Raw genomic sequence first — 20153 nt, forward strand, 5'->3', positions numbered from 1 at the left:
CAACTGTCCCCCCACCCTCTGTGCTTTATAATTATGAACAGCTTCTTAAAGGTGATAAAGTTGGGAAATCTCACATAAGAGCTGGGTTCTCAAACATTTTTAGCTCAGGACACGCCATATACTTAAAAATTATTTAAAACTCCAAAAAGTTTTTGTGTGCGTAGGTTATATCCAGTGGCTATACCAGCTCAGGGGAATTAAAGGGATATTCAGGCCAACTGTTAAACCATTGGAAGCTTGAAATTGGAAACAGAGGGAGTATATATATATACCATGGGTGGAAACTGACAAATGCTCTAAATTAGGGGCTTTATCTTTTCTTGGAGATCCCGTTTAAGAGCAACCCACTGATTATATCTACCGATAGTTACATTAGACATTAAAATAAAGAACTCTGGAAAACGTTTCTTTTACTTAAAAATAACAATAAACCTATTACATGTTAACAAAAATATATTTTCCACAAAGGCATTTTCCCCCCAAAACAATGATTTAATGAGGATAGTTGCGCTGTTTTATATTTTTGCTAATCTCTGTAACGGCTGGCTGAATAGAAGACAGTCAGCTTTTCATATCTGCTTCACTTATTCCATCTGTTACACTATCATGTATCATGTAGCCTCTGGAAAACTCAACAGTGTACTCGTGAGAGAATCAGACCAAAAAAGGGCAATTAATGTTCCAGTGTTTTAAGGTAGTTTTGACCTTGTACATATCCTGAAAGGGTCTTCAGGACTCTGACAATCATTGCATTGGGACATTTCTCCCCTTGGCTCAGACGGCGGCTTAACTAATTTTATCCCTATTTTGAAAGGAACAGCCATACAGCTATGCCAGTTCTGCCAGGAACTTACTGTTGGTGACTATTTCCCTCCCTAATTTTTACTATGACATCTAGGTGATTAGCTATTAGTGGAGGGTCCAGGCCTCAGAAAGTTAAAAAGCTTGGTCACAAACACTGCTTCACTTTTTCCACTTGCTCTCAGAGCTCAGACTTCCTGAAGGCCATGCCAACATTTTTCTTAAATTCAGAAGTACAACCTAAAATTTTCCACTTGTATATTCAACAACCAAATATTCCATTTCCTTTAAAATCCTATTTTTGACTTGGTGGGAAAAACAAACATTTTTGTGTTAAGAAAACCCAAGTGTTTTTTAAATTTAAACCTATTTTAAAAAACGACAAGGGAAGAGTTTAAAGGTCCTCTCTGGTTAGAGTGGGGATCCCATTCGGGTGCAGCTGGGCAGACTTCCTTCAATATATCGATTCCTGAAGCACTTGTGGAGAGCCCAGGCCCCAGAAACCTAAGCTTGTGTTAACTTAAAAATACTGTGTTAACAGAATCCTTTAGTTGAAATAATTTTCCTGTTGACTATGGATCTAGAAATACGTTATCAGAAGTTTTTATTGATTTTCATGTCTCATTTTGCTTTAAATTTCCCCTCCTCTCCTCTACCCCAAAGAGTGTCAGATGGCAAAGGATTGCACTGGGCAGCCCTTCTGTGGGTTTCAACGTATCATCCTGGCTGACATTTATTGCTTCTCTCTAGGAAGGAACTGCAGACTCTATCCTCTGTGCCTGTAACCTAAGAATCTGATATTCTTAGGTTATATATTCTCAATGATATAACCCTGAATTTTCCCAAGAAGGGATTAAAAAAAAAAAAAAAGACCCAGAGAGCTAATCACCCAGTGCCTTTGGTAGAAATTGTGCCCCCCCCATCCCTTGTCTATGCTCCAAGAAGCTGAACTTTACGGACTACATTGCCCAGGTTCTCTTGACCTCTGAGTTTGGGTTAAGATCAGGAGCAAAGGGAGGCGCCCGTGAAAAGCAGAGGATGGGGATCAGGGTATTCCTTCCTCCAGCCCGTGGCCCCGGGGCTTCCCTAACCCTGCTGGTTACCTTGACCCTGTCCACACCTCTGCAAACCGCCTCTTCATTAAATGCTCTTCAGCTAAACCTTTAGACTGGCCTTCCTGCCAGGGCCCTGAAAGATACAACAAAAATGTGTCCCCAACAGGTGCCAAGCAAACTTTCACGTTTATTAAGATAGGTTACACACATTTTTAAAAAAGAGAGAACATAAAAACAGTGACATAATATTTTATAAGTACAGACTGATAATATAGTAATGATGGTCATATTAAGTCAGTGGTGTTTATATATATATACACACATACATACATACACAGGCTGAATAAACAATGACAGTAATCTCTACCGAGTTAGATAAAATGAGTATAGCAACTAAATTAATAAAATCAATGTTAGCTTCTACTTATAATACATACTTTAATGTAAATTATTCTATAGCATTTGGAGATAGTTTGTTCTTTTAAATAGGTAAACATTTGCCTTGGAACTTTCCATTTTTTAGTTTAAGATGCCAACATTTTTTTCATATGGAAAACAGATACATTTCAACTTAATTTTCAAATTATTCTGTCAAAGCCATGAGGAGTTACTGTATTTGATACTCATCCTGGGGTTAAAAAATACTTTTAAAATCACCTCATCAGCTATTAAGAAAAGTGAATAGAAAACAGAATAATTTTGCTAGAATTCAAAGTCAATTTAAGTTTCTTCTGCTACTTCTAATCAGACTGATGAATTTCTTTTTTGAGAACCTGGCTTGGGTAATTTATTGAAAACATTTGTAAATACAGTGTCCAATTAATGTAGACTGAAGGACTTATTTGTAAAATGCACTTCCTGTACTGTATTGTGTTTTCAACTCAAGTTATGACCACAGGAAGCAGTAAACCAAATGTTCAAAGTTTTTCAACTGGCAGGCTCTGTGAAACTTGTTTGGTGACATCTGGCTAAAAACACTTCTTTACATAATGACATACTTACTACACACATATCACACTCTAGGTCTGGTCTACTTTGTTCTTCCTGAGGGCAGGTCCTAGTCTTACTCAACTCTATTGCCCGGCACCCATGAGAGTGCCCGAAGCACATAAAGGGTATTCATGTTTGCGCCTTGGGTGCTCCCATCTGAGAATGGACCTAGCAGAGTAAATGCCAGAAATGAACATGCCTTCTATCTTTGTTCTTAAAATGAATGGGCAGATATTCATTATCTCCTGGGATAGCACATCCTACTCTGCCAATTTCTACTAAACATGATCCAACCCGAGGGGACCCCAGGAGAGAGAGCAAGTGTGGTGGTGTCAACCCCTGTGCTCTCTAGGAGCTCAGCTAGAGGGGTCTGGACAACCCTGCCTTGTATGCACTGCTTGCAGTCCTCCAGCCGGGGTGGGTTACTTTGAAAGCCAACCTCAAGTCACTAGTAGGTCATTCTTGGTTTACATAGTGTAAAACATCAAAAATGCTACCCATCTCATGTTTCCATAATTTAAAGAATTCAAACTTTGATATGTTTAAAATGAAAAACAGAACTTTCTCTACACACAGATCACACTCATCTCTCAATAATTTAAAGCTGTTGAACAATTTCAAAATAAACTTATTTGCAAAAGCTGTGTAAGTCCAAACTATTGATGGACGTCACTATTGATGGACATCTTCAGATGTTCAGTGCTAAACTCTGCCTACCTAAACTTTGCATATTAAATCAGAGAATCAGAGTTTATTTTTATAATCTCTTGAGGAAAAAAGAGGGTTTCAAAGTGTCTGTTCTATAATGCATTGCAACTGACAGAAGTGTGTGTGTGTGTGTGTGTACACACATATATATGTAAGTCACCTAAATATATCTAAAGTAACATTCAATTATTATTGCAGCATCAGCAATACTATCTTGGAATAACATTGTTTTCTACTGATGTTACCTCTTTCTATAACTAACAAATACATACCCTTAATGGCTCTCTTAAGATGGAGGCATGCAAATCACACATTTGTTGTTTAAAATGATAAAGTAAATACTTTTTTGGCACGGACCAATAAAATCCTCAGGTTCTTTGCTTTTGAAAACTCTTCTTTGCAACCCTCCAGCAGCCCCTCTTCCTAAGTTAACAGCTTCTTGTATATGCTGTTATTCAGGTTACTAGAGCAGGTATCTATTTTACTTGCCATCAACTGACCGCTGCTGCTACTGGGATCGGAACTTTCTTTGCAGCATAAGATGCTGTAGAGGTACCTCTGGCACTCGGACGAAGCATAGTAGTAGACCAAGGGATCGATGCAGCAGCTCACGCTGCTGACACAGACACAGAGGAGGTAGGCGAAGTAGGCAGCCTCCGTGCCGGGGTCATGAGGAAGGAACGCGTAATGCAGAACCAGGAGGACGTTTGTGGGTCCGAAGCAAATGATGAAGATGCAGAAAACAGCAGCAGACAAGAAGAGAGCCCGGGACTTCCTGCTCCGGTTGGGGACCGTGGAGGAGCTGAGGCACTGAATGATGGACACATAGCAGACCGTGGAGACGACCAGCGGCACAAAGAAGAAGACGGCAGAGAAGGCCGAGAAGTAATAGGCGTAGTAGCCTTCGAGGACGGTCTCACCCAGCACGTCGTGGCAGGTGGTTATGTTGAGCCCGGGCACCCGGGTGGTTTGCTCCTTGAGCAGAAGGGGCACCACCCCCGCGACGGCCAGAGCCCAGATGACCAGGCACGTGAAGGACGCCCTCCCTGTGGTTCGCCACGAGAGGGACTGCATGGGGTACACCACGGCCAGAAACCGGTCCACGCTGATGACGGTCATGAGCATGATGGACGCGTACATGTTGCAGTAGAACGCCGCCGTCACGAAGCGGCACATCTCGGACCCAAACCTCCAATCACTCCCGGAGAAGTAATAGCTGATCTTGAACGGGAGCACGGACACGAAGAGCACATCGGCCGCGGCCAGGTGCAGCATGTACACCACGGCCGGCTTCTTCACCTTCACTTTCAAGACGAACACAGCGATGGCCATGACGTTGAGGGGAAGGCTGACCACACACACGCCGGTGTAGACGGAGGGGATGAAGAGAGTCAACCAGGCGCTGGTCAGGTACCCGGACGCATCCTTCGAGATGAACACAGGGGGTCGGTTCTGAAGAGGGCTGCTGTGATTGACGGAGCTCCTGTCTCCAGTTAACCTGCTTTCATTTCTCTCCTCGTAGTCCTCCACTGGGATGCGTTCAAACCCACCGTCATCGGAATTCCTGAGAATAAATGATCGGGGGCCCACGGTAGCATTTGTTGCTTTTAACTCTGAAAAATAAAATTATAATAAAAAAAATTTAAAAAGAGAATGAATTAAAAAGGCAAGAGAGACAACTAGAGTACATTTTACTTTTGCTGTTTGTTTTCTGATTAGGAGAGTGGATGGTGAAAAGCAGGTGATGCACAGACGGGTTACAGACTTCATCCAGAGAGTCAGCTAACTCAAAAGACATTATGCTTTTGTTTTTTTAACCCTCACCCGAGGATATTTTTTCCACTGCTTTTCAGAGAGTGGAAGGGAGAGAGAGACAAACATTGATGTGAAAGAGACACATTGATCGGCTGCCTCCCACACGTGTCCCGACAGGATGGGACCTGCAGCCCTTCAGTCTGTGGGCCGACGTGCTAACCACAGAGCCAAACCCGCTAGGGCTCAAAATACATTTTGTTTTGACACAAGCAAAACCTTTTAAAACTCTGCTCCTTGGAGGAACAGAGGCGAGTGATACACTTTTCAAGATCTGGCCTGCAGACCTCAGGTCGCTGAGTACCTGATGTGAAGGAAAACGCAGTGACTTCTACACTATACTTGCCTTACTAGCCACCACCTACATAAATGAATTGCTTCCAGTCTCTATGACTACTCTTACCTCCACATGCCTTCATGTGAACATTTTCTCTATTGAGTTTATAGCATCCCTTGAAACCCATCCCTCCCAATGTAAAACTGCACAGAAAATTGAGGATGCTTCTTAATTCTGGAGTGACAGGCAAATTCAGAGAAGGACGAAGGGCTCCAATTGCCTTGACAGTCACCTATGTGGCCGCAGTTTTTTTTACTATCTTAAGTTTATCTACATGGGCGAATGTCCCAAATCTCTCATCATATTTGGGCCCAAACCACAGTCTCTCGGGTTATCTTCTAATATAACCACAAGATACTCCAATAATCTTCCTGTCTCCTTCCTCTGTAGGTCACTAGGCTGACGGCCTTCCTCGGCTTAGTTCCAGAATGCTACATGCCTTGCACAGATGCCAGGTCAAGCAGGCTCTTTTGAGAATCAACCAGAAGTCAAAATACAGGCTCAGCTGCATACTTCCTCCTTTTATCACTTTCCTCTACCAAACCATCCATTTGAAATGTCCATCAAAGAAATGCAACACTTAGCTGCTGGGATTCAACTAGCTTTTCTTTCCAAGGAGCTTTGCTAAAATTCTGCCATTAAGGAGAGGAAGACAGAGAGCTTTTGTTGGTCTTGGGGGGGGGGATGAAACCACAGAGGAAAAAGGGCAAGGTCTCCATCACTGAGAGTGTTCACAACGAAGTCTGGAATGCAGGTCACTTATTAATGATGTTAGAGAATATAAAAACTGGCCTGAAATGGGATAAGTACAGTGGATTTTCAAACTTTTGGTTTTATTTTTCAGCAGTGGAACCTTCCTGCAGACAGAAACTTACACAGAGGCATAATGCTATAAAAGATAGTTCTGCTTCTGCTACGGTTCTGTGAGGTCCTACCAGACCCAACCATCCCTTAGAATAAAAGTACAAACCTCTTCCTCCCCAAAAATCAATGACCTAAAAGCATTTAGGTTCATAGGGTGGTGTTGGGGAGGGGAGGAATGAATCTTACTGAAAGGATGATACTGGGTGGGTTTCTTGTTTTCATTGGCTTTTAGCTTGAGAGAAGGTCAAAGTTAGTGACATAAAAATGGCTAAGACTCAGATAGGAGTCCTTCTGGCCTGAAGAACCAAAGGACAGAGTTCAGGGCATCCACAGAAACTGAAAAGTGAGAAGAGAATCCCCAAGAGGGGCGGCCCTAAATTCCAATGTGATTTCTGCCTCAGGCTCTGGGTGACTCTTGAATGAACCATGCGTGTGTAAGAAAGATGCAAAACAGACTGCTAAAGACAAGAGAACGAAAGTGCTATTAGAGCTTTTTGTGCACAAGAGTCTACAGTTTTGAGTCCAACCAAATTAATTGTCTGCAAAAGCAAAAACACCAAAATTCTTTGGGAGAATAAAACAAAATGCAGAGTCTTTTCAGTATAAGACAATGTCCAGCAGACAGTTTAAAATCATTGATATAAAAAAATGAGAAAGTGTGACCCAGTCTTAAGAAAAAAAGATAATCAGTGCAAACCAATCCAAAGAAGCCCAGATGCTGAAACTGGCAGATAAGGATTTTAAAGGATGTATTGCAACTATGTTCAATGAAGAAAAAATTTCACTGAAATAAATAAAAAAGTAGAAAATATCAGGAAACTAATTCTAGAACCAGAATATAAAATACAATAAATTGGCATCTACTTCAAAAATAGAGTAAAGCTAGAGTGGTACCAACTGAGAGATAGCAGCAGAATAGGGTCTGGACATGAGAGGCTTCGGTCAAACTATCTCAGCAAGGTCATGAGTGGCTCCCTGAGGGTGAAGGGGTGGCCTGGCAGAAGATCTGCCACAGGGAAAGGACAAATGTCTCTAGTGATGAGCCTCTGAGTACACATATGTCTAGATTATTCCTCAAGGCTAAGAAACTGGTCCTATTAATCTCTGAATCTCCAGTACCCCGTACATGGTAAGTGCTCATTAAATTAGCTTTTAATCAAGATTTGCATTCTCATATTGGCTCTTTCAGGAGTCACTTAACCCTTCTGAACTCTGTCTCAGAACCACTAAATGATTCTAATACCTGTCTGGCTACAAATCTGAAACAGGACATGCATTCACTTTATAAACTATAAAAATTAATCAATGTAAATAATTTTTATCTTGCCCCACTCACTTCAATGTAGCTTGCTTTTAGATTCAATTATTTTAAATTACAATGGAATCTAGGTTGTTTAGCTTTTCAGTGTGCTAAGAGACATGAATTGGTTGTATAGTGTATAGTCCCAGCATTCAGAACCATAAATCAAATTTCAAATTCACAGCCTTTTCTTCCCTCTGTGATGCATCTAACATATTCTGTGTGCATCTTGACCCAGTCACATGGAAGTCAGACACGGGTACTGACAGCCCCCAGGGAATGGGATTCTACCCTTAAGGCCATAACGAAAGTGTGGGAGCTAAGAGAAAAGAATAAACGAGTTCTGGCATTTTAGTACCAAGAAGATATGTGTCCTTAAAAATCTCAATCCAGAGGACCCTTAAAATAACACAGTTCTCCTCTGCAGTTTTGGGGATCTGGCCAGATTAAGGACTTCTCTTATGCGTGCAGGGTGAAAAAGTGCATGTGCGTGCATACACACACACACACACACACACAAATCAAGACATGACCTAGAGCCTGGCCAGGGTGGCTCAGCGGTTGAGCATTGACCTATGACCCAGGAGACTGCAGTTCAATTCCTGGTCAGGGCACATGCCCAGGTTGCAGGCTCGATCCCCAGTAGGAGGCATGCAGGAGGCAGTCAATCAATGATTCTCTCACCCTTCATGTTTCTATTTCTCTCCCTTCCTCTCTCTGGAATCAATAAAGATATATTAAAAAAAAAAAAGTCACAACCTAGAGGAGTAATAAATGTGAAAACTACTGAATACTCATAATTAAGCTTCTTAGATACTATCCCTTGGTCTGAAAATATAACTGTCATTAGGCTTTACTCTATACTTTGGCAATAAGTATTTGTTTTCGAAAATTTCTTCCCTGGCTAGGCCATCTTGGGCACTATGGTGTTTATGACAAAATCATTAATACCCACTGAAACATGAAATTACTGGGCTGGAGCTCAAGTCAGAATGCATAATCTGTCGATTAAATATTATTGCCTAAGGTGTCACCTTTTCTTGACACTGTAAGTTTGATATTCTGAAGGCTTTTATTTTTTGTGTGTGTGTGGAATTAAAAGAATGTCAGCAAAATTTTTTGCTTGTTTAAGTATGTACCAGCATCAAAAAAAGAACAGGTGGCGCTCCCTCCCAGAGCCAGCCCATGCCTTTGCCCTCCCCCTCTCCTTCCCCCCAGGGCGTTACCTTTGCCTTTCTCTCTCCTAAACTCCAAAGGCCCTTCTTTTGCCGCTGTAATTTGTTTTCTAAGCTCTCACCCAGCTGGCTCACTTTCCCTACCTCCATGACTTTCTAAATAAACTTTCTCTTTAAAAAAAATAAAAGAACAAAACCAATTCCAGGTGACTAGATAAATCCAATTAGCTCAAGGCCCTTAGGCTAAAATTCAAGTTGGAGTATCTCGCTTTCCCTCCAGGCCTAGCACAGCTTATAGGTCAAGAAGAACATGCCTGTCAGTGCACCAGAAGCTCTTGTAATTCTTCTGTGCCTTTGTTGTTAAGCTATGGCTTCACACACAAAAAAGCAGCTCAGGTCCTAAAATCAATTCTCATACCTCTTGCTAAACTGCACTTAATTTAGGTTTCTCTAAATGACTCCAGAGTAGTTTTGTTATTGAATATAGCATATTGCTAAATAGCTTAAAGATGGACTCTCTAATTCTGGAAATTTGAAAAAATTAGCAAACCAGGCAATGCTTTTTCTGAGTTTGACGAGATCTGGCCTGGAAGAAGAGAGGTGACCAGATGCTCTTTCAGGGTCCCATGGATCTCAGGGTACCGTGCCAGCCTCAGTTCTGACTCAGAGCTCTGCCAGGTAGGCTTTCTGGGAATTAACAATGCCAAAGTTCCAGGACTCTGCCCACGTTCTCACAGAGCAGGACAGCTGTACCCTGAGCTTCTGCACAAGAGAACCAACGCTATCTGCTGAAGAGAACAGAACAGGGCAATGAAAAGAGTAACAGAAACATACTAGTTCCCGAATGCCCCACTGCCTCCTGCAAACATAACCACTGTCCAATGAAAAGGACCAGTGTTCCTTAAAGCAACGCTGGTTCCAGATCTGGAGTAGGAAATAGACAAGAGGAGCCTGAACATCCTCAGAGAATATTAGGATCAGGGCAGAAAGACCCTAGAGTCAATCTGACGGGGTTCCCAATGGCCAAGGAGCAACCACTGACCATCAAAAGAATGACAGAAATGTATCGAAACATCTGAAACACGTCTAATGCATTGAGATCCATGAGTTCATAATGATACTCAAAGAAAAAGAAAGCCTTTTCGGTAACCTTTGGAGGAAATTAGAGGACCCAATCTGAAAACTGGTAAATAAAGGCAGGATTCAAGCATTTATCCTGCTTTTTCTATCTAAACAATATTTCAGGGAAACCAAATAGTCAGTGAAATTTCCACTTGATAAAATACTTCCAGTTCATAAACACAGATGCAATAACAGATTTAGAAAAGCACCATTCTGAAGCTCTTAGTGAAATAATGAATTTAGCTCAATGATCATCAGTGGTTGCTAAAACTACTAGGTGAATGGGTGATGGGAAGCTTTGGGCTGGATCAAGCTAACAATACCTGAATCCACCGAGTAATGTTAAGATCTCAGAAAAAGACAGAATCTGGAGGCGATGCAACAGGAAGTACAGAGCACCGCTGTCCAGGCAGGCTTGCGCACACCGAACCTGAACTTGATCAGTCTCCAAATGTACCTACCATGTTACAGAAAGTGCAGAGGACATATGAGCCTACTGAGCAATCCTACAAGATGCAGTTGGCAGCAGGCTGTAGGAGAGTCTATAAGACATGACCAGTTGTTTGACAAATAAACAGCAATGAGAAAAAGGAGGAGAGGGGAAACAGTTACAGGTTAGAGGAGATTTAAGAGATGTATCAACCAGGTGCAGTGGTGGGCCTTGCTGGGTTCTGATTTAAATACAGCAAATGTAAAAAGGCACTTATGAGACAATCGGCAAAACTTGAACATTGGCTGAATAGTACATGATATTAAGAAATTGTTCAGTTTTGTAGGTGTTATGATAGCACTGTGGTTATGTGAAAAAAGGAGGTCATATCTTTAAGAATATATACTGATATGCTTATAGATGAGATAAGGTCTGGCATTTGCTTTAAAAATCCTTCCGTTTGTGGAGGAGAAAAGCAAGAGTATAGATAAGACAAGATAGGAAAGGTAATTACACTGTTCATTTTTGGGTATGCTTGAAAATTCCCGTAATAAAAAGTAAAAATAAAACCCAAACTTTTTTTTTTTTTTGGCATATTTACTTGCCACTAGAATCTAAGAACAAGAGTTTTTGCTTTCATTTTTCTTTTGCCTTAGTTTTGAAGGGGAAGAAGTTCTTGAACATTTGTGTGAACAGCTTTACATTTAGAGAATTTGATATCAATTCTTCTGGAATCCTGTTGGGCACTTACTATGTACCTGGTACTTCACTTACCTTACCTCATGTAACTCTACCATTTTTACGTAAGCATTATAACCCTCACTTTATGGACAACATGGAGGCACAGAGAGGCTAGGTAACTCATCCAAAGTCACACAGCCAGTAAGTGGAGGAGCCAGGATTTTAATGTAGATGTGCCTAGCTCCAAGCTCATACCCTTTGAACCATACCACACTACCCAGTCTCTTAAAAAAAATTGTGAATTCAGGACCTCCTCCTAAAAGAGTACTATTTTTTTTAAGCATCTCAACAAACAAATGAACCTACCCATCCTTTTAACTAGAGCAAGGAGTACCTGGCCACGTGAATGTAAAACCAAAGTAGATGATGCCCACAGCTGTTGCTTGGGAATTCAGGAGTCCTGCTGACCTCTGCTGCCCGCCGACTACATACCAACAGCCCGGCCCTCACAGACAGGAGAGATGTAGTAGAGAGACATTCAAGAACAAAAGAGAAAAATAAATCTTTAAAGTATTGTTCCAGATGGAGCAAAAGCAAGAGCAGTAAATGAACAAAAACCTCTTCTGAGGAAAAGCCAGAATTAAAGGAAGAACAGGGTAAACACTGCAGTGCAGAGTTATGAGGTTGCCAGGAGCAGAGGCTGCACCCGAAGCACAGGAAAGCAAGCCTAGGAGGAAGCTGGGAGAGTGGAGGTTACAGGGAAGTGCAAAGTAAAGACAAAGGGAGCCAGGCTGGGCATGGCCCAGCGGCTGAGCGTTGACCTAGGATCCAAGAGATCGCAGTTCGATTCCCAGTCAGGACACATGCCTGGGCTGTAGCTCCATCCTCAGCTGATCAATGATGACTCTCTCATCACTGATGTTTCAACTCTCTCCACTTCCCTTCCTCTCTCTGAAATCAATAAAGATATATATATATAAAAAAAAGACAAAGGGAAAATGTAAATGCCATTGTACCCAAGGCTCAAAGCTGACAGAAGGAAAGTGGGGGGGGCCCTTGACTGGAGCCACCTGGACCCTCCTGAAGGCCAGGGCCTGACACGTGGGGCCAGGACGCTATCTGGCCCCTGGGAAGTACTCAGGCTCCCTGGTGGTCCACATTCCTACACCCAAAGTTACAGGTCCTGAGCTCAGTGTCTGGAAAGAGCTGCTCTCTACTCTCCAAGACATCAGGCTAAAATGAAAATGAATTCAGTAAACGCTGGTCATAATCACCACTTCCTCCTGATACCAAGCTGTCTCCATCTCCAACCCTGCCCAAGTCCTACTGTGGTTTGTAAACCTGAACTCAAGCAAATTAGGTTCTAGATATGATAGAAACAATCATTAACAACACTTCCTGGAAAACAGAGCTCTTCTCTCGAAGCAAACAAGGGCTTCAATTCTGGGAACCAGGGACAATTAATTCACTGTACATGCTGTGCTAGCTTTTAAGTGATGGTAGAAACTTCACAGTGGTTACAAAATCAATTTACAGGGTTGCAACAAGCATTTTTTTAAAAACAGAATAGTGTAGAAAAGATGAGAATGCATAGCATGTGGTAAAGGTGAGTATTTTTTGGTAAAACTTGGTTTTATATCTATATATACACTATGATTGTCCTGCATATTTATTAAACACACACACACAGCTACTGTGTCACAACAAAAAGTGTCTTTCTTACAGTTCTTACTGTTGGTTAGCAAAAAAGAAAATACGGGAAAACACTCCTGTACAATAATTTAATATGTGACTTCTAATTCATCACAAACTTGAAATATAAATAGATTATATAATGTCCTTTCCTAAAGTTAAATAAATTTGTTTTCAAGTGCAAATTACAGATTATTCCTGTCATTTTAAAAGGCAGGTTCTTTTGAAAGCAGATAAAGGCCTGTGATGACCTTTCAAGTGGTGAACTTCATTGGATGCCTGGGGATGGAGGGGAAGGAGCGTACCTTCGGAAGAACCATCGCAAGGTCAACCTAGGAGAGGGTAATTGGGGGAAGTGGGAGCTCAACTCCAGGAATAACAATCTCAGCCTATAGAGGGAGCTGTTTACTCTGCCGGTTTAGGCCCAAGTGAGAGAGGGCAAAAGGCAGGATGAAAGAAACCACGAAATAGAAAAAGGGAACAAAACACAGAAAATCCTGAATGTGGACTCCTCAATACTAGCATTGCGGTGAAAAGTAAACCAAGGTCGTGGTTCCTAATGACTCTTTTAGGAGTTTTTGTGACTGTCCTCGAGCAGAGGGGCAACCCAGACACTCAGGCAAAACTAATTAAAGGGTAGTTCCCCAGACACAAAAGGCCACGCACTATGTGATTCTATGAGCTATGGAGCAGAGGGAAACTCAGAGAGAGAAAAAGCAAACGGCCGGTTGCCAGGGAGAGGGAACAGGAGGGCTGAGTGCTTGACGGGTACAGGGTTTCCTCTGGGGTGATGGAGATGTTTTGGAACTAGATAAAGGTGGTAGTTGCATAACATGGCAAACATACCAAATACCACGGAATTGTATACTTTAAAATGGTTAATCTTATGCTCTGTAAATTTTAACTCAATTTAAAAAGAAAGAAAGAGAGAGAGAGAGAGTAGAATTTCAAGGGAAAAGAGGGATGTGTGTCCAAAATGAGGAGGAATTAGAAACCCAGGGTCCTGGTGACTCAGTCTCGGTGGAACCCCAGCTCCAGGCTGTACCTAGTTGTAGTTTGTGAGGGTGACTCGGACAAAGGTGAGGTGACCGAGGGAGGAGGGAAGGAGGGGGAGAAGGGGCCCAGGGAGGAGACTGGCCAGTAGCACGATGGGAAAGCAAATTCAGAGCTGCTGAGAAACTGCAAGTTAGGGTTCACAGTGCACTGTTCCTTTCAGACATAAAGAACTGAGAAATGCTGAATGAGAAAGACGGAGGAGTAGAAGGTGACCAGCTCAGATGACCTGAGCATATTCCTGACGAAGGACTGAGGATGCCCCCACACAAAGGAACAGTGGACACGTTAGATGAGAACCTGCTATCTTAATATGTTCTATAAAAATACAGCCAAAACCACTAAGAATGAATGAATGAATCTGAGGGGTATGGAAGGAAAAAAGGGAGAGAGGGAAGGAAGAATTTAGATAAGTACTAGAGTAGAAAATTACTTGCTGGTGAATGAGAAATTTGACTTTCAGAGGTTTCTGGTCAACTTCATGCAGAATCACTATCCAGTTTTGTGGGTTTTTTTTGTTTTTTTGTTTTTTTTTTAAGAGAGGGAAAGAGAACAGCATGTGCCCAGACCAGGAATCAAACTGATGCAAACTGGTGACCCTTTGGTGCATGGGACAACCTCAACCAACTGAGCTACTAGGCCAGGGCCAATTTTGTGTCTTTTGTTTGGGCTTAAGACCACAATCTCTCAGTAACAGTTAATTAATTAGCATATTCCTGGTAGGGATCTATTTATAGCCTGTTTTATCATCTGTTTTCTAAAGCAAATGGCTGGATACCACAATCCACGCATAAATGTTTACTAAACACCTCCATGTGGTAGGCCTAGGCTACCAAGTTAACGGGGCACAGACTTTGCCTTCTATTTATTGTTATTTTTAAACTTTAAAATATATATGTTTTTATTGATTTCAGAGAGAGGAAGGGAGAGGGAGAGAGAGAGATAGGAACATAAATAATGAGAGTCACTGATCCGCTGCCTCCTGCACATCCCCTACTGGGGATGGAGCAGCAACCAGGGCATGTACCCTGACCTGCCCTGACCAGAAAGGTCTAAGCTCAACCACTGAGCCACGCTGGGCGGGGTGGACTTTGCCTTCTAGAGAGACTGGGGAGCACAGTGGAGTTACTGCTCTACTGCAAGGGGGCTTCCAGTCTGAAAAGCTTCCTCTCTATAGGGGGTGGTAGACAAAGCTTGCACTTAGGAAAGAGGCCTGTCCTCAAACCCCAGTTCCACTTCTAACTAGACTTGTGACTTCACCATTCTGGGTCTCAGTTTCTTTACCTGTAAAATAGGGATGATACCTACTCAAAGGGCTGTTATGAAGAATAAATAAAATAGGATGTATAATGTACCTACGCAGGTGTTGGCTGTGATAGGTTCTTGTTATAAGGTAGCTGTTTTTAATTAAATGTGAACATGTGGGGTATGGGGAGGGCATTCTGGCCAGAGGGGGTGGCAGGGGGACAGAAGCCAGAGAAGCATAGCTCTTGGGGGAGGAACTAGAAAGGGGGGCTGGGTATAGTGCAGGTAATATAACAGGTTATGTAATAGGAGAGGATCAGTAAGGAAGGCTGGACAGAGGCAGGAGACCCATCCTGAATGGGGAGTGGGACTCACTCTGGGCTAAGAAACTGGGTTTGACCCCGTGGGCAGGAGAGCAGCACTTGGACTTTCCCACCCAACCCCCTCTGCTACAGTCACCATCAGTTATTCTTGAACCTCTTCATCCTGCAGGTCCTTATAAAATTTATAAACATCACCTCTTGGACACTGGTCCTCTTTGACGAAGGCAAGTCACCTCACTTAAATTGCTTAGTCAAAGGAATGTAAACCCGGTTAATGAATTTAAGTATTTCTCAGTAAATATCTGGTGAGCAAACATTTGTTCTAGGCTCCACGGGGACAAATGGCAGTTTATAATCTTAGCCAGGAGATGACTTACTCACAAAGTGACAGTGTAGGAAATGCCAAAAGGAGTGGGGACAGAAAGTAGGACAGTGCTTCAGCCAGCCTCAAACTGGTGAGGAGAGCTAGCCCCGGAGGGGTTTCCTGTGCCTGGGGTCTCAGAAACCTTCGTAACCACACACAGCTGGTTATGACATATGACAGATATTGTTTAGAATTGCCAGTGTACAGAGATAATAAAAAGCGGACCTTTACCCAGCTGGGCGTGGCTCAGTGGCTGAACATCGACCAAGGATCCAGGAGATGGAGGTTTGATTCCCGGTCAGGACACATGCCTGGGTTGCAGGCTCTATTCCCAGCAGGGGGTGTGCAGGAGGCAGCTGATCAATGACTCACCATTGATGTTTCTATCTCTCTCTCTCCCTCTCCTTTCCTCTCTCTGAAATCAATAAAGATATATTTAAAAAATAAAAAAAGTCTTAAAAAAAAAGCAGACCTTTACTAATTCAAACTCTCTAAAGACACTAATTGCTTGGGCCCAGGGGCCCCTCCTCCAATTGGAATTTTGGTACACAGTGTCTGAGTCTTAGTTTTCAGAATTGGCAAATGGGGATAAACTCCCACCTAACAGTGTGTTTTGAGAGGGTGAAATGAGGTAATTTGAAGTAAAAATGCCTCCTGGCCCAGGGTTTGACACAGAATATGGCACTTAAAACTCGTTCCTTTTCTTCTCTCACCCTTTCTCCTTTCCCTCCCAGAGTGGTTCCAGAGTCTAGTGTAGATAACTTAGCCAGTGTTTGTTCAGTAATCTTTCTGTCTACGCCAGCACTGTGCATCTTAGCACACACCATCTAAGTTGATGAGAGTAAGGGGTGTGGCAGAAACAGCAGCCTAACAGGCCAAACACCTTCCACCATGAGGAAAGGTGACGAAGGTGGATGCAGCATTTCTATAAACCTGTTACCCACCCCACCATCCAAACCTCCAACAAAAATTTGTGTTCTTTTTTAAAAAATATGCTTTTATTGATTTCAGAGAAAGGAAAAGAGAGGGAGCGACAGAAAAACATCAATGATGAGAGTCATTGATCGCCTGCCTCCTGCTCGCCCTGTACTGGGATCGAGCCCAAACCAGGGCATGTGTCCTGACCAGGAATTGACCCTTGACCTCCTGTTCACTGGTCCATGCTCAACCACTGAGCCACATCAGCTGGGCAAAAACCCCTATATTCTCAAGAGCTTGTCCCAAAAGAAAATGACAAAATGCTATCTGGCATCACATATCACCATACACAGTTTTTCAGATCTCACTGTCTCCCCAAACACTCCAAGAGATCAGGCTCCTGTTATCCAGAGGCAGGCCGCCCGGATGCTGCAAAACTTTGGGCTCCTGTCTGGGACACTTACTTTTCCTAAAAGCATCACCTCAAAACTACCCTGAGCAAAGATGGAGAGCAGAGAAAATGCTATTACCTCTTAATCTTGATGTGTCTACACTATTTCCAGTGTGAAAAAAATAACAGTACACAATCTTTTGCAGATAACAAGTAAACCAGCTAGAATCTGTTTCTGCATCAAGTGGCCGAAAGCTTATAAAGCACCAGTGCTATAAAGATATTTTTTTTCTCACTGTATAACTAGTGTCTTTACAGGCTGAAAACAACTTCTCTGCCCTGCCTTTTTTTTTTTTTTTTTTTTTTAGGGGGGGAGAGGTTGGAAAATAGTTATTTCGTCAAGTAGCCAGATACTTAAAAATACAGCACTTGTGGTAAATGTATTCTAATGAGCAACCTCCACCTTGCAGCAGACCCCGCGGTGTCTGATCCACCTGGGTTTGGGGTATCCTTCCTGAACTCACTCCAGAGGCTGGGTCCAGGTCCAAAGCCGGCCAAGCTCCCGGCCGTCGGACCGGCCCGCGCCACGCGCTCCTCCGGGACGCGCGGGCAGCTGGCGCCGACTTTCTACCAAACGTGCCGGGGAAACGAGCTCGTTTCGACACCACTTTCCTCGCCCGTACACTGTGCAAGAAAAACAATTCCAACCAAACGAAACTTCAGGCGGGGAGGGTCTCCACTTCACATCGAAAGGGCCAGGACGTTTGTTGGAGCCACGTGAGGCTCTTCCTCTTGGGGGTGGTCCCGGGAGCAGCGGTGACGAAACGCAAGGAGCACCGCAGGCTCCCCAGGAAGGTCGGCCCTTCCCGCCGCCGCCGCCCAGTCCGCAGGCCCGCGCGCCCTCCGAGGCGGGCGGGGACCCCGCGCCTCCGCCCCAACGCCGTGCGGCTCTGAAGGAAACGGAGGCTGGGGCGCGGTCCGCGGCACCCGCTCTAGGAGAAGGCGCAACCTGTACCCCAGCCCCCGGCAGCGTCCCCCTCCTCGCGTCCTGCCCCCGTCCTCCCCGAGCCCGAGGCCCCGGTGCGGGCTGGGCGCGGCGCTCACCTGGCTCGCGGCCTGGAGTGCGGGCCGACAGCAGCGGGCCGCACAGGCTCAGTCCCGCGACCACCAGCAGCAGCCGCCGCGGCCCCATTGTCCCGCGGCTCGGCGCACCGCCTCCGGCAGGCTCGGGCCGCGCGCGCTCTCCAGCTCCCCCGGGCGCAGGCGCCGGGAGGGGCGGGCGCCGCAGAACGCTCCCCGCGGGGGCAGGACCGGGGGCTCCTCTCTGCCCCGCCGGTCGGCGCGTCCGGCGGCCCGACGAGGGCGGGGGGCGCGGAGGGGCGGAGCGCCGGGCGCGGAGCCGAGCGACTGGGGAAGGGCGCCCCCCGGCGCCGAGCGTGCGCCGCGACGCGGTCGTCGGACTGCGCTTCCCGCGGGCAGCGGCCGCGGCTCTGCCGGGCCGGGCCGGGCCGCCGGGGCCCCCTTGGCGCGGGGCGCCCGCCCCTCCGCCGCGGCCCGCCCCGCGCCGGAGCCGGGTCTTCCCGCCCCCGCCCCGCGCCGCCGGCCGCTCCCGACGGGAAACCACACGAGGCACTTTTTCCTTGGGGAGCCTTTGACTCGCGAAGCATCAGTGACTCAGTCTGGCGGGCGCCCTGGGAGCCCCCCCCCCGCCTGGGCGGCCGCCCCTTGGGCTCTGCTAACCTGGGGGAGCCCAGCCGAGCGCGGGGTCCCCGTCGCAGGAACGCGCCCCGCGCTGTGGCCCGTTTGGAAATTGGCTGAAAGTCTGAAAGTGACTCGCAGTTTCGAAATTTAGGGGTAGTGGGTTTAAAAGTCTGTCCTGGAGCGACACGGTTGCCCCTCGTGAGCAAGGGCTGCGTCTGGGCAGGACTCTCCACGTTTCTTAGTCGTTTCTCTCTATTCCGTGGTCAGGTTTCTCACGCGGGCGCTCGTTTCAGGGACCGCGGGACAGCCCGCCCTCCGCTCGCCCCGCGCGCCCGCCAGCCGAGCCCCGGGCAGGGCCGCCCCGCGCGCCCGCCAGCCGAGCCCCCGGCAGGGCCGCCCCCCGCGCCCGCCAGCCGAGCCCCCGGCAGGGCCGCCCCGCGCGCCCGCCAGCCGAGCCCCCGGCAGGGCCGCCCCCCGCGCCCGCCAGCCGAGCCCCCGGCAGGGCCGCCCCCCGCGCCCGCCAGCCGAGCCCCCGGCAGGGCCGCCCCGCGCGCCCGCCAGCCGAGCCCCGGGCAGGGCCGCCCCCCGCGCCCGCCAGCCGAGCCCCCGGCAGGGCCGCCCCAGCCGCCCCGCGCGCACGAGCTCTGGGCGGGCCCCGCGGCCCCTGGAGGGCGTGGCGGCCCCGGCCGGGAGGGGCGCTGCGTTCCGCTTGGAGACCGGCCTGGGGCGCGGCGCTCTCCTCCCCCGGGCGGGCTTCGCTCCCCGAGGCTGGGCCCCCGCGGGCGTCGCGGGGGAGACGTGCGTGGTCTGGAGAAGGGAGCTCCGCGTGGAGCGCCGGCCGGCGCGCTGACCGAAGCCGGCGGGGAAGCGCAGCGTCCCCTGCGGCCGCTCCGGGGGTCGAGGGACCGGCCGCAGCTCCCGGAGCCCGGGGGTCAGCCCTCCGAGGAGAACGCCCGGCCGCTGGAACGAGATTCCCCGCTCCCCGTTAATGGGTACTGCCCCATGGGTTTGAGACGCCCCCTTTTCACCTGCGCGCCACGAGTAAGGAACAAGGCTGTCGATTGCACTGCAATATTGAGCGCAGATATTGATTTCAGGACCGTTTAAACGTGAAAAAGGGCATCTTAGAGCCCGTGAAATGCAGTGTAAAACGCACAAGTGATCAGTACATCCCGCTCAAGGGTACAGAAC

The 20153-nt window shown here is 46.3% G+C and overlaps 1 protein-coding gene across 1 annotated transcript; it reads right to left on the reverse strand.

Moving 5' to 3' along the window:
• Positions 1-2023: 2023 nt before the first annotated feature.
• F2R (coagulation factor II thrombin receptor) lies at positions 2024-18623 on the reverse strand. Its single transcript, XM_081133682.1, has 2 exons — positions 18366-18623; positions 2024-5167 (listed from the first exon to the last, which is right to left on the reverse strand). The coding sequence occupies exons 1-2, from the start codon at positions 18451-18453 to the stop codon at positions 3978-3980; spliced, it is 1278 nt and encodes a 425-aa protein (XP_080989808.1). The 5' UTR covers positions 18454-18623; the 3' UTR covers positions 2024-3977.
• Between the last annotated feature and the right edge of the window lie 1530 nt (positions 18624-20153).

This window comes from Miniopterus schreibersii (genome assembly GCF_964146895.1).
Source record: "Miniopterus schreibersii genome assembly, chromosome: 3".
Lineage (NCBI taxonomy): Eukaryota > Metazoa > Chordata > Mammalia > Chiroptera > Miniopteridae > Miniopterus > Miniopterus schreibersii.